This window comes from Malaclemys terrapin, chromosome 8, assembly GCF_027887155.1.
Source record: "Malaclemys terrapin pileata isolate rMalTer1 chromosome 8, rMalTer1.hap1, whole genome shotgun sequence".
Lineage (NCBI taxonomy): Eukaryota > Metazoa > Chordata > Testudines > Emydidae > Malaclemys > Malaclemys terrapin.
Window position 1 is genome coordinate 8966228 of NC_071512.1, and position 15536 is coordinate 8981763.

Consider the following 15536-nt stretch of genomic DNA (forward strand, 5'->3'; position numbering starts at 1 on the left):
CTGCTTTTTAAAAAAAATCAGTGTATCTTAATGTTGCTACTATGGGACCAAGATACTTTAAACAACTAATCAGTCTCACTTGGGAAGCACCATCCTAGCCTCACCTTTCAGGTGTGTCTACAGAAAGCAAGAAAGCCACTACATGAATATTGACTGGCTTGTGGGTCTCGCTTATCTTTGCAACCGTTTGACGTGTTCAGGCAGCCAAAACTGTTCTGGACAGAACGGCTACAGTATGTTTCTGTAGAGCGTACTACAGGTACATGGCTGTCCAAGAGCTTTCTGAAGCATTTATCCCACAGTGCTCAGCACTGGGGACTAGGAGGCTTTAGGATAATTTTCTATATACAAGGCATTGCAGGAGGGCTGACTCAGCTGATTCATCTGCAACACAGGTGGCTTCTCATCTGCACGGGGAAGAAACCAATGTAGATAGCACCAGTTAAATAGGATCTAAGCTAAAGAACTCATCCAAGGTGTTGCCATCAAAGCAATTTCTACAGAGGGAAAACGCATCCTGTTAGAAAATGTGTTAGCTGACATGTTTTAGCTAACACAACTCGGCACCCTGGTATAGACAAGGAAAAGTGATATTTAAAAAATGTGTTCGCTTGTTCATGGTTATCCTCTATAGCTAGCTAATATATTTTTTAAATATAACTGTCCTTTTCCACACTAAGGGCAAAATCTTGTTAACATCATGTTAATATGTTTTCAAACATTAAACATTTTCCCAGTGTAGATAAGGTCTAACTGATTACGGCCACATCTTTACGTACAGTGCTGCAGTGCGTCTGGTGAAGATGCTCTGTTCTGACCTCCGCAAATGGCAGAAATTCTGTCGACGAGAGAAGCACAGCATGTTTGGAATGAGCTATATTCCAAAAATAATGAAAGCAAAAGATTGTAAGTTCTTTGGGCCTGGGGCTGTCACTTACCATATGTTTGTATCGTGCCTGGCACCACAGAGCCCCATCCTGGTAAGCCTTTGGGCACTACCACAATCTAAATATGTATTAATATTAAATAACTAAAGCTGGATTGTTAGCTAACTAATCTGACTTCTTTTTCCTCCAACACATCCACCTTTGGGAGCCTGTGAGCATTTTCAAATACTGTTATATGCATTTAGAGCTCTGGCTATTAAAGGTAAAGTCATAATTATAGGAGTTGTTTAAATCTAGAAGTAATAAATGCTGCAGGTTATAAATAAGAATGCCATCCTGCCAACACTGTTTGTTAATGGGGTATCTGTCAGACATGGCTCAGATTTTGTTCCGTAGGTTATTTTGTCTTCCTATTTCCCTTTATGAAATATGCCTCTGAAGTAATTTGTTATGGAATCCCAAATTTACAAAGGCTGTTTCCAATTTTTACTTGTAATAATAATAATAATAATAATTTCCAACTGATTTCAGTCTGTCTGTAGAACATTGAAAATAATTTTCACTGGTCAACTTTATTATTCATAATTTTGACAAATTTCTCAAAAGGGAGAAGGCCTCATGCAGTGTGCCCACATCTAAGGGAAGGATAGAGAGCCCCTTGGCACATCACTAACTTCTTTGCTTATTGCCTTGTTAAAAAAAAAATGACTTTCATCTGTAGCAGACAAGTGTCTCATGACCGGTCTGTGAAAAACATTGAGCAAGTCAGAAATGATGTAGTTCTTGGACAATATTTTTTTTTAAATCAAATTTGATTTATTCATAAATCGCTTGAGGGACTCCTATAACTTTTAGTATTAATGAAAATTCCTAGCCAAATTCTGTTCTTTATCAGTAAAAGTTTAACATAATTCTGATATCAATCAGGACATCAAAGTTCTACTGCCCTGAGCTGCATGTTGCAAAAGATGATCTACAGCGATCCATTCAATTCGATTGAGCCTCATGACCAAGGTTGAGGCATTTTATAAGAGCATGTGGCACATCAGATGTCATAGTTGCTTGCATATATTTGAGGGACACGGTATCTGAATTAAGGCAAAAAGACAACAAAACCTAAGGAAATTAGGTATGTCATTGCAATCCCATATTAAAATGTCTTGACCACGTCACTTAAGTTGTTGTTCATTAAGATGAAAAGGGGCCTTGCATGGGAAAATTGGTTGAAATTAGTTAATAAATCAGGTTTACATTAAGAGCCAGATTCTCTGCTGGTAAATTGGCTTAGGTCCAGTAAGTTCAATGTAGCTACGAATGTATAACAGCTTAGGATCTGCTCATAAGAATTTAAACCTGTGAACGTACAATAACAGCCATGTACATATCCTAAGGTAAAGACAATGGTCGTGATCCGGAGACAGGCCAAGTTGCCCCCGTAACAAATGAAACTTTGGATGTATGCCCTTCTAATATATAACCTACAGCATTCACAACTCACAATGAACTCACCATGTTCAGACCCAGATGCTACCAGGTCTTCTGCTGAATACATTGAGCTGGCCTATTGATGCTAACAGGCCAGTTCCTGGCAGTATGTACTCCGTGCCGTAATAAATAGTTGGTTTGGATCCTAATTCTGCACAATTACTTGGTTTTTATTGTTTCATTTTTAAACACTTAGATGTTTTAAAGTAAGTTTTAAAAAAAATTGAGAGCTTGAAAAGACTCATAAAAAGAAACAGAAATATGCTTTTCATTTACAATTGAGTTTCCAGTAAGCTGCTTTTTTTTTTTTCTATTTTAATTTCTCCCACATTTTTTTGCATTGAATCCATTTCTGGTTTTGATCATGTAGGAAATGGAGCATGAAGAGGCCCAAAAACAGTGTAAAAACCCTCTCAAACAAGAGTGGAACATGGATGCCATTGGTCCACAGCCCAAATGTTCACCTCTGCTGCACAGTGCTGAGGGGAGGGGAGTGTGGGAATGCTGCAGAAATTGGTCTGGAGTAGGCAGCTGCATGGTGGAGATGGTTATGCAGCAGGAGATGCCGTGTTCCCCGCTGCCACCATCACCATTTGAGACCTGAGTTCTGTGGGTCTGATCTAAAGCCCATTGAAGTCTAGAGGAGTCTTTTTCTTTTGTTTTCAGTTACCTTGCCCTGTACTTGGCTCACGGCATGTTCCCCTCTCATGGCAACATAAGTTAGCAGCAGCAGCATGACCCAGTGGTTAGGGGCAGGAGGGGGAGCCAGGAGAATGTTCAGTGAAGCATGGAGATCAGTAGGTGAAATGTGCTGCACAAATGGTCAGAGGTGGTGGAATTTGTGCCTCGTAAGTTGCTATGCATCAGTAGCTCCCTTCCATCGGCCAGGTCTACGTTAGGAGCGCTTGGCTGGAATAGGTATACTGATGTACTATAGCAACAACGCACTCCTAGTGGGGACGCAGCTTATCCCAGCAAAACCAGCGCAGTCCTACCCCTAACTGAAATAAGCAATACCATCAGAAGCGCGGCTGTGCCAGCATAACGGCATCTACGCTAGGGGCTTTTGCCGGCACAGCTGTGTCGGACAGGGGTCCACACAGCGCTTCACCCCCGTGAGTTGACATAGCTATGCCAGCGGAAGGCTGTAGTGTAGACCTGGCCTCCTACTACAGACACCAGAGATGAGAGCAGAGAACTCCACAGTGGCAACTGAACATTCCACAGACTTTTAGCTCTACAGCATTGCCACTTGCTGTTGCCAGCTCCGTGCCTTATCCAAGGCCCACATGCTAGAGACGAGCACTCCCACATTAGGATAAAATTGAATCTTCATGTACAGCTGCGTAACACTCACTCCAGAACCGGGTCGTAGATGCTGTGTTTTATCTACATGTGGAATGCCACCAAACTTGATGCAAAGTAGAAATATTGCTCTGACATCCTGACCCTCCCTGCCACATACTGTGTTGTATTGAATGATACTTTGCTTTCTTGTGGTTAATAAGTGTTTGGGGTTTTGCTTTTGTTTTTCAGGACCTGCAGTAAGTACCGTGGATTTTACTCTTGGGTCAACAAAGTTAAGGCAATTCTTTTTTCCCTTTCTGTATCATTTCACAAGAACAGCCTTTTTTGGTAGAGGTGTGTATGGAAGGAAAATTGGTACCAGATGCTGCTTTTTTTCCCCCTCTTGATTGTAGACAAGTAGTTTAAAAAAAAAAAGCTTTAAAAATGCTTAACTCGCTGCCCTAAGGAGCCTGTGGCAATTTAAAACCCAGCAAATATTCTGTAAAAAAACATAGTTCTCTTTTTTTTTTTTTTAAAGAATTCTTTGGTCAGTCTCCATGCTCAAAAAATTTGCACACTGTATTAATATTTTAATGTTTTGATGTTTTAAATTTGAAAACTGTCCATCTCGCTTTTCCCATTTATTGTGTCTCAGTTGGTTGATACTGCATGTCGTTAGTGATGTTGATAGCCCCACACCACTGTGATTCAGCCAAAAAAATGTATGGCTTTCTTCTCTCTTCGGGCCTGTTTGGTGAGTAATAAACATCTCTCGCTGCATGGCCGGAACCTTTATGGTGACTGCATTGTTTGAAGGGATGGCAGTTGAATATGTGCTAATCCCTCCTCCTAAGAAAACTTTCAGACACATCCGTCTTTATCCCCTCCAATGAAATCCCCAAATCTGTTACTCTCCCAGTGCTCCTACAGTGAGAAGTTAGCCTTACTGGCATCAGTTAAATTCTGTCATGGGTGGGATTTTCAAATGAACCTAAGGGAATTAGGCACCGGCCACCCTCCATTGATTTCTGAAAGTCAATGAAAGGCATCTAAAACCTTCAACAGCTTTTGAAAGTCCTACTCTATATTTCAAACCTGCCGTGCTTTTCTTGATGAGCAATGTAATGTCAGTGTCTGTTTCTTCAAATACCATTCCCTTCCTGCCAAGGCCCAACGAGACTGGGAGGGAGTTATTCCTGTAATCTTTGCAATTCATTGATAAACCATCTTTTGATCTAGTTAATCTCCAATTCTATATATTTCATTTAAAACCTTGAACCGATGATGAAACACAAGTAAAATGTTAGGGTTGTAAAACTCAACAGTGTTAGTTCGTGTGGGTTTGAACAATATTTTGTGTTTATACTTTCAGTTAATGTGCGTTTATGTCCCTTGAGGTTTCATTTTTATTTCAGGTTCATTTTTTAATCTGAAAACTTGGAGAAATGTGGGCAAAACTGCTACGTTGGCTTGGATTTTAGTGGGAACCATAGAAGAATGTGCAGTTAACGATGATTTTGACCGATAACCCCCTTGAGGGGAGGGAAATGGGGCTTGTCTGAAACCCTACCCAGGCACACATTCTGTTATAAAAGTTGTGCACGGTATTAGCAATCAGTCAGTGTGGGTATCTGTCTGCAGAAGCCCCGGCAAATGAATTTGTCCTAGCTTGCTGGTATTTAGGAGTTTAGTCTGTCAGTGAAATCATTTTCCTGTAAATATTTTCTAATTAAAAAGTTCAGCATAGTCTGTTTATCCACATACTACAATGAGTATATGGGTCTCTGTAATATTAGCGAGGGAACATTTATTGGGGGAAAGACAATTTAGAGGCAAGTGATTCCAGATTACTTGGCACTGAGGTGAGCTGGGTATTGGTTCCTGAACTTCCCGGTTATGCACAAAATCCAGAGCATGTTTTTGCTTCTTCAGCAAAATCATTCTACACCCTGACCTACTAGCGCTAAGCCATAAGGCTCCATCTTTGAGACATTCTACTCTGGATTTACACCAGCAGAATTTAACCCCCGAGAGCTTTCATGGTATATTTTGGGCAGTTTCCCCAGTATGACTACAGTACCCTATGGATAGGGTGGCCATTTTTCCCAAAGGGAAAACGGGACACTGCTTGGGGCTAGCCCAAGTCCTCCCCTCTGCCCACACAGGGCTGGCATCCCTGCTCGCCTGAGTCCTGCCTGCCCCCCTCATGAGACTGTGGTCGCTGTTCGCCCGAGCCATGCCTGCCTCCTGTGCGAGCCCCGCCTCCCCCCCCGTGCAGGGCTGGCATCGCTGCTCGCCTCCCCGCACGTTCCTCTGCGCCCCACTTTTTTTACAAAACTGGGCATTTGTCCCATGTGCGTTTGTCAAGTGATCAAGTTGGCAAGAGCAAATGGGACAAATGCCCACTTTTGCCAAAAAAGTTGGGACGGCCGGGACAGGGCTTAAAAAAGGGACTGTCCTGGCCAAAATGGGACGTATGGTCACCCTACCTCTGGATTAAATTTGTGTTCTGCAATGTATGAAATGATTTGAATTTGATTGGAATTCAGAAAAATATTTTTTTATTATTATTATTTTTAGTTTATTTGTAGGTAAACATTAAAAAGATGATCTGCTTCCAACTCCCTATATATTTTAAAAGACACATTTCTTTGCATTTGTTGCTTACCGAACCTTAAATTATTAAAAGCGAATATGTTAACAATTTAGGCTCCACTCCTGCAATTGATAGCACAAGGTGTCTGCAGTCTGCCTGCATCCTGTCAAGTTCAGGATCGAGGCCTGAAATGTCACTGTATGTGCTGTCTGTTCACTTCTATTAATCCGATTTAGCTTGAACAACATAATTTAGAAACTATTTTCTTTTAGTCTCCAGTCACTTTGACTTGCTGGTTACCGTGCGCTGTTTAGCCATGCCTGAAGGAATAAAAGGAGAGAACCTGGCCCAGTCCAGGGCTGACTGGCCAGGAAGAAGGATGGAGCTCTGTCTCTTTGCACAAACGGAGCTTTGCTGGTGGAGAGGTTAGCTGGAGCAGCCCCTGGGGAGGAGCAGTTAGCCCCCAGTAGAGAGCAATGCTCTAAGAGACTGCTTAGGAACCAAACCCTAAGGAAAGGGCAAGGACACCCCACGGGAAGCTTGGGGGTGGTCCAGTACTGAGTTGATTTTCCTTTTTTGCATCAAAATGTTTCAGGGCTGAGCCCTTCCAGTAGCCCCCGAAGGGGTTAAGACTGATGGAACAATTAGCTGGTGGGCTGGCGCCCACTTCCGTGGACACTGGAGACAGAGACTTCCTCCTCTTGGGGAGACCCGCAGCCATGTCAGGCAGCTAGGAAGGTCGACTAGGGGGAGCTCCTGCAGCTACACAACTACAAACATTTTATTCACAAACAAGACTCTTTTCTGCCTACACCCATTTACATTTTTTTTAAACCTTTTGTAAAACTTTTCTTAATAAGCCCTAAATCTGTGGCTTAAACTACAACTCTTGACAAAGACTTTCTTTTAAAAAAAAAAAAAAAAAAAAAAAAAGTCCTAAAACCCACAGAAACACAATGTTATTTTATGTCAGCAGCATTGCAGTTAAGTCTATTGCTTTCTTATGTTTCTTGATTTTTGGCCATAAGGAACTGATTACATTCTATACATATAGCGTCATATTATGCTAAAATGCATTCTCAATTATGTTGGCCACTAGTAATAGTTGTTCTGGTGTTTTATTTTTAGCTGTCATAAATTAGTTGCATGTATGAAGTATTAGAATCTGTGGTACAGTACTTAGGGCTGTTAGATGATGGATCATTCTGTCTGTAGGATAAGGAGTGTGCTAGTCAACTACTCTATAAAGACTCAGTTACAGAGGATATTAAAATCACATGCCGAGTAGGAAATTTCTACAATCTGAAGGATAGATTTACCATACACTATAATTTAACATTTACTGTAACAGATATTAACAAACACTTTATGCATTAAGGTACAGACCATGGAAACTTACCAATAAATGAGGGTTGTGATTTACACAGTGTTTCCTACTTACATATTTTATGCTTCAGTGTTCATAAACCTTCATAAAAATTTTACTGTATATTTTATCTGAAGTCTATGATTTGTTAAATGAGTTGTTATTGTAATTAATGTCTTGTTCCTGGAAGAACCTACATTTCTGTAGAGTGTGTGTTAAATACTGCAGTGTCTCTTTAGTAGACGTGGATGCTACTGTATTTAGACTAGAGGAAACTTGAGGAGAAAATATAGAAAGTTGATGCAATAAGAAATGTATGAATGCAGCTACCATTGTATAATAACACCATGCCAATAAAGTCCATGTATACAGTGTCACATGACATTGCTGTACTAGATACAACCCTGAAATTTAACAGCTCTGTACTTGGAATCTGTATAACTTGGATACTTTTTTGTATATCCTAGTGGGCAGCTAACTACATGTTTAACCCTATATCTAGCTGCAAACACTACTTTGAAAAACAAGGAGAATAGAAAATGAGAAATGTCCTTGGCCAGCTGTGTTTTGTGTCCCTTTGCTGATGTTGCAGATCTGGATGATTAAATAAGATATTTTCTGTGTAGAGCCCAACTTCTATTTTAGCTTCACCCTAAACAGATGCAAAACCTTGAGTGGGGTTGGGAAATCTCCCCCTCCCATGGAAAAAACAATGGAAGGGGGATGTGGAGAGGGGAAATCCTCACAGGAGTGCTTCACCCACATCCCTCCATCAAGTGAGGGCGGAGTTTGGGGTTTGTCCCCACATACTGCTGAAATGCCCCAGGTCACAGATTGGGCTCCTAATCCTGTAGATTCCCCTGAGGTCTTCACAGACCGGGAAACACAAAGCCATACACACAAACGGAGACGCAGTGCCAGGGTTCCTCCTGCTTCTCCCCATTACTTTTCTCAAGAAAGGGTCCCCAACCCAGAGGGGGCACCGTGCCAAAGCACATCCATATCTTGCCATCAGTTTGCTTAAAGCGGAGTAATGTTCCTCATTACTTCTGTGGGGAACTCTGCCTGCTGGCCTGCAGCAGGGCCTGGCAATATGTCCCTGTCTCCACCGTAGGATTGCATGAGAGGAGGGGATGGGTGTGTGGGAACAAAGCCTTTGGTAAGTAGCAAATGTTTACAAAAAGTCAAAAACAAATGAAAGGTGAAGAGATTTGTATTTGAGTCACACGTGTGTCAGTTTCCCCTCCAGTAGGAAAAGTTCCTCTTGTAAGAGCCTGCACCTTAAATGTTGCTGAGTTCTTGCGCCTCCCACTGGCTGCCGAGGATGCAGCAGGGACTAAGCCCTCTGCGTGGGTCAGGCTCCGAGTTTTACATATTGCAATGTGTTGTCATGCTACTGTGACTGACTTTTTCTTCTTGTCTCGCTTATTCACTCCACACAGGGGCAGTCAGGACGAGATGGCTACCCGGTAACTCTGTCATGCCGTTTGTATTTTACTCTCTTCTAAGCTACTCCTCGCATTTCGCTCTTTTTCCATCAGCCATCGCTTCTTTGCCTGTCTCAGTTTGGTTTTTTTCCTTTCCTCTCCCTTCAGTAGTTATGGGATTTAATCCTACAGCTCTAGAGCAGATTGTGTATTTTATACTAACGATTATTGGCTAAATCCTGACTCCCTGCATATTTGTAGGGAGGCCTCACTCAAGCAAACCACTGAGAGCTTGCCAGAGTATAAACTGAGTGAGGACCTTTGGATAGGTCCCTATGTTAATGCTCAGCAGTAGAGGGGCCTAGTTTGGGTGTTGATTTTCTGAAGGAAATGCACAGATACCTGAAAATAAGCCTTGATGTATCCATATCTAAAAATATACCAACTGTTCTCTTCAAAAGTGTGTTACAGCATGTGACACCCTAGCACCTCCAACTGTGATCTCACAGCTAAGCAATGCTGACCTCAGTCCCTGGGAGTCAGAGCCGTCCTTTGGGTACGGCAAATCAGGGCGACCGCTCCAGGCCCTGCGGTCAGTGCGATTGGCTGGTGCAGTCATCCCAGAAGTGACAGTCCGGTCCTGGAAGTGACGGATTGGTCACGTCCGCCCCAGGCCCCCCGCACCCTTAGAGACAGCCATGCTGGGAGTTAGCTCACTTGGGGAAGACTCAGGAGTGGTATGGAGCAGTACTGGTAATTCAGTATGTGGTGCTGTTCCCATTTGCAGTGGTTCTGAGGGATGCTGTTCAGCCAGAGGGTGTCTTCTTTCTGAGGAGAGACTAAACCAAGGTCCTGGCTATTTCTTTTGTAACAACTTTGTGACACTGAAGAGTAGGAGTATTAACCTGATTCTGGCCAAATCCCAAATTGTGGATTTACATCTGCCCCTCTACCCTGTTGTGTAACTACTGTGCATTTTTAAACACCTGCCATGCTCCACCCCAGAATGGAGCAAGTGCCTGCACTTCGGTGGTGAGCGAAGTGATTGCTCCATATGCTGTGTGCAATCAGTCAGTGAAATCACAGTGTACGTCCATTAGTGTTACAGTGCACCGCAGTTTTGCAGCTGCTTTTGTGAATAATGTACAATTCACACTATGTAGCTTGAATCTCTGTCAGGGTTTCTTGATGTTCCCCTTCTAAGAGACAGAAAACTATTTAGGCTTCTCCTTGCCATGACAGACATCTTTTTAAAAGAAGCTGTTGGGAAAATGCACTTTCTTGTTTTCCTCCTCCTTGTGCTCTGGCTTAATTCCACTTTGCAAACAGCAGAAATTTTCAGTGTGCGATGGACGAACGGCTGAAGTAAAAATGACTACAGGGAAAAAGAAAAGCGTTTCCACTTTTCATTTTCCCCGGGACTTGTTTTTGAGCCGCCCCGGGAAAAGATCAGAGATTTCCTCGGGGACGCCGGCCTCCCAGATTGGGCAATGTAATAGTAAATGAATTTCTAAGACAAGCCTTTTATTCCATTACATCAATAGCAGGAAAGTATGTAGTTGCCTTTCCAGTTGGTTTTAATAACTTAAACTCAGTATAAAAACCCGTTCTGAAAGGAACAGTAGGAGACCTGCAAGATTCTTTGTAATACTTTATAGTCAACCGGACTGCTTATTTCCAGAGGAAATTACAACTACCGTTCATGTAACCTACACCCACTCAGAGTGGTACCCTGTCCCCCTCTAGTGGTGGCTGGTTGCATATAGTGGTTGATGAGCCTGCTACAACTTTGGTTAATAGACATAAGTCTGTTAGCTCAGGCAAGTAGAGGCACATGCTTTAAGATTCCCAGGTTCAGTGCCCCCTGCTGACAGCCAATGCAAGGGTGTGGTATTTGGAGAGTGTCTGTTTAAAGGGTTAGTGTTTTCTAATATAGTATCTGACAGAGTGTAGCAATTCCTGGGTTTTTTGGCCTTTTAATGGTGACCACTGAGTACTCACTACACCACATCCAGCGTGAGGATTCTTACAAGTGTCCAAAGTCACTTGGTGTTTTTTGGTCAAAATTATACATAAAACTAAGTGACTCTCCCTTTTAAAACCTGTTCTGCCTCTGCAACTCCTGCTCTGACCATATCATCCCCTGCTCCCTCCCCCACATAGCACCATGGGCTTTTCCTGAGTTGCTTGACTGCCCCACACACCACTATAGAGTAGCTTCCTAGGGCTGTGTGAACTCCGGGTTAAAGACTTGAGAGGATGTTTGCAGGCAGGGTTACTGCCTGAACCAATCCTGATTGCCAGTGGCTCCAAGGTCGTGGTAACACTTTGCAGATGGCAGCAGCTTGAGAGTTAACCTCTTCATAGCTGTGGAAAAGGTTTCTAGGAACAATCCAGCAACAGGGTGGTGAGTTCTCTTAAGCTCCTTGCACTTTCTGCCCAGAGTAGCACTGCTGGCAAGGCCTCAGGTACTTACACATCCTCCCTCTCCCCTCAAAAGGACCCAGTTGTCATGACCGGGAGAAAATGCCAACCCCAGAATGAATGTTCATAGCAACACAGACAACTCTTTGCAAACTGCGACGTGCCAGGGAACAACCAGTAGAAATCCTTCTGAAGAACAGCAAACACCACCGAACAGCAGTTTACAGAAATGCTTAAGTGGCTTATCAGAAGTTAAGAATTTAATTTATTAAAGATTAAGCGTGAAGGTTTTGCTCTAATTGGACCATTCAATAGCACTTTTAGAATGACTTTCTTCTTCAGCAGGATGCTGACTAACCATGTATAAATTAGTGCTGCCCTTGGGAAATATTGTTTTGTTGGGTTTGGGGTGGTGGTTTTTTTTATCCCAATGATATTTTTGGCACTGCTGAGTGTTGTTTTAGTCACAGGCTCCTGAAAACCAGAAATGGTGGAAGGAAATAAATAATTCAGTTACACGGGGCTCGGATGCAACCTTACAATCTGCCCTGAGGGAGCACACTAGTCACAATCCCCTTCCTGGTGCCCCCATTACCACAGCTCGGCTGGTCAGAACATGGGAAGGAAACAGAGTCAAAGCTCCACCTATTCCTCACCCCGCCTTTCTGCCTGCAGGAGGGCAGGGCCCTGTAGCTGCCCCACTGTGGCTGCTGTTTCCCTCCTACCCCACTAGGCCCTGCACTCCAGGTAGCTCATGCAGTTTCGCTTTAAGAGCCTGGTCAAAATATTTGCAAAACTGAGTGAGCTGAACCTGCCAGTGAGACTTGCCAGAACTCATCCGAACCCCAGACCACTGCTTCCACAGAGCTGTAAGCACAATAAGTAGCTTTATCTAAGAAGGAGGCAAAAGTATCTCTCTTTTCTGAAGAGTCCAGTGCCCTTTGGAGAGGAAAGGGGTTAGATTAAATAAAAGCAGGCATTCGTGTCTCACATTCAGTAGTAGCACGTGCTGGCCTCCATCGCATCCTGGCCTCCATCGCATCCAATTGCTTAATCAAACTGGTCTAATGATTGAGTCACTCCTGAACAGGTAGATTCTTGGAAGATGGTCTGTGCTCCACATGCGGCTGCGGTTAACTTTGTTACTCATTCGTGATTTATAAAAAAGAGATTAGCTAGCTAGCGGGCTTGCTTTCTGTCCTCTAGCTGTCTCATACTGCATATGGAAACCTGAATTCATGTGCAGTCCCTTTAGTGATCATCACTGTGTCAGGATGCCCTTTTGTGAATTTATGATATACAGATGGGAAACGTTTGGCGGTGAGGTCAGTTCAACTGCTTGCCTTCACGATAAGTGTAGCTCTGAACACTGCAGGACATTTGTGGGGGGGCTGGATATTTACACTACCTGAGGTTTTGACAGTAAAATAAAATACAAAAACTGCCCTAATATTTTCAATAACGGGCATTGTTGTGGAAGAAAGAAATTTTGGCTTTGTTTCTGTCGCATGAGTTTAAAGGAGGATTAAAAAGTCCTCCATCTGTTGTGATGCATGGATGGGATGTCTGCTGTCTATTCCACACATGGCTTTTTGACAATTGATGTAGCTTACATTTTAGGGTCATATTCTACCCTCAGTTACAACTGTACACGCCAATAGGATTGCATGGCTGTAACGTAGGGCAGAACTGGATGTAGTTCTCTGAGCAGATAGAGGGATGCTCTTTCTACCGTCTTCTAAATTTCCAAGAACAGTGTATTTTTAAAAAAAGTTGAAAGTAATTCCTTTTCATCTATATATCCCTCAGCCAATGAAATAACTACATGTAACCTTTGGCATATTAGGAAATAACAAGTCTAAGTCAAATGGTTCTTCATCCAGTGTCATAAATGCACATGACACTTACATTTCTGGGATCTCAGTAGAATCCAGCAGATGTACTGGAGTGTTTTGTTACATATATGGCTATTTTAATCTTGAGTTGATAAAGTTATTTCTATAAGAAGATAAAATAACTGTTGTAGAATTTGAAAGGAATGAAACCAATTAGAGTTCTATAGAAATTTAATAGGGTTATAAGAAAAAATATAGAATTTAATAGTGAATTACCTTCTTTCAGGAAGCTTTTTGCACCATACTGTAAAATTGTATAGCAGAGGTGTAATATTATATTCAATTCTACCACATGGCTGAATATTATATTAAATTCCATGGACCACAGGTTGAAAACCACTGCTTTAAAGCTTCCTGAAAACCAGTTTTAAAGACACTATAAATAGGCTTGGGAGGATTCGATTTTTATTAGTAAACGGCGATAAATGTCAATTTCATACACACACACAAGCCAACAACAAAATATTTCCATTGATGATAACTGAAATTTATAGATAGGCAAATTAAGAATTTAATAGAGTAACTATCCAGTGATTTAGACTTTCCAGTAAAGCTTGTTACAAATGGACTAGCAAATGAGTAATAAAAACAGGTATGATTTGTTGGTTTAAGGGTATTTAATTTGTATATTTTGATGTATGATGTTGATGATTTCTGTTTTAATGGTTTGTAAAGCTTTAACTCTTTGAATCTCAGCATCTATTGTCATTAAATAACTTCTCATCCCCTGTAATTTCTTGCAACTGTGAAAATCTAATTTGATAAAAATTGAAAAAGAATGCTTAAAAATAAACATTGATATTATCTATTGCAATTATAAAAAATAAAAAGCACATTCTGCCAAGCCTATGTATAAAATAAGGCCCAGATACTGTGACGACGTAAGCACATGCGTAGCTTTATGCACAGTCTTCATTGGATCAAGATCTAAGACTAAGGAGAGCTGAAGGAGTAAAATGTTTCATTTTAGCTCTAAAACAACTAAAAATATTTTATTGTGCTCATCTATGTAGATTGCAATTAAAAACAAAAAATCCCAAAACTTCTTAGGTAGTTTTAGGCTACGATGTAATCACTAATTATAGCTTCTGAGCTATTCTAAATGCAGACTTCATCTGGCAAAATAGTAAAGTTAGTAAATTGTCAGAAGACTAACTTTAGCATTTATATATTTGGTTCAAAATTGGAAAGGAATAAACTTTGTAACATTCTTGGCAAAGAACACAGCAGAAAACAGCCTTTCTTTTTGTAGCTATATTTATGGAAACAATTTTATTTATACAGATTATTAAACTATCCTACCCATTGCCAAAGTGATCAACTGTTATTGTCTCTTAACGTTCTCATAACTGCTGGGAGGTGAAGAGGAAAGTGTTTTCATTATGCCTCGTGTCACTGAATCCTCTAGAGATGCACTGTTATTATTGTGAAGCACTTTAACTCAATCCAATAGTCTGATTATAATTATAATGATTGGGGTAGGCGGTTAGTGACTTCCTTGGAGTACTGTTACTTCTCCCCTCTGCTCGGGGAATTAAAACAATTTGAATTTTAATCTACTGTTTTCTCCCATACGTAGCCTGAAAACCAGAGGGTGAGGGTGAAGTCCCAGTTTCTAAAAGTCTATTAGATTAGACGTGGAACAGGTCCACAAAAAAGTTTTGCCTAGAAAAACTCCTAATTCAAATACTATAAAACTTTGACTTCTTATATTTTATCTAGTGTTAACCCTGTCCATACAATGGATGGAACCATGTTAACATCTGACATTTTTAACTAGTACAGTTATAGGCCCTGATCCTACAAAGACTTGACGTGCAGCAAGTGGTCCCATTGAGATGTGTAAAGTTAAGCACATGCGTAAATTTTGTGAGATCAGGGCCATAGTAAGATTTCTTGCTATCAATGTAGCTGTAGTTTCTTTTATTTTCTGAAATGTTATGAAACCCCGGTATAGACTACCAGGGCCACTGATAGCCGAGTCTGACTATCATAGTTCTTAAAATACCCAGAAGTGTGGCTGGGACTAAAGAGAGAATGCCAGAATCAGGACAAACAAGACAAATCAGAGATATTGCTTCCCTCCACAAATGATTTGTATTTTGCTCTCTCTTTCTCTCCATCATTCGTAGATTCAGAAGTTCCAAGGCCAGATCACTATGTGATCAT

The 15536-nt window shown here is 41.5% G+C and overlaps 1 protein-coding gene across 1 annotated transcript in view; it reads left to right on the plus strand.

Annotated features, from left to right (window-relative positions):
• COL23A1 (collagen type XXIII alpha 1 chain) overlaps window positions 1-15536 on the plus strand; it is a 327013-nt gene that overhangs the window by 232483 nt on the left and 78994 nt on the right. The window contains exons 4-5 of the mRNA XM_054037338.1: window positions 3909-3916; window positions 9064-9090. Coding sequence (XP_053893313.1) covers window positions 3909-3916; window positions 9064-9090 — 35 coding nt within the window. The remainder of the gene's footprint in view (window positions 1-3908; window positions 3917-9063; window positions 9091-15536) is intronic.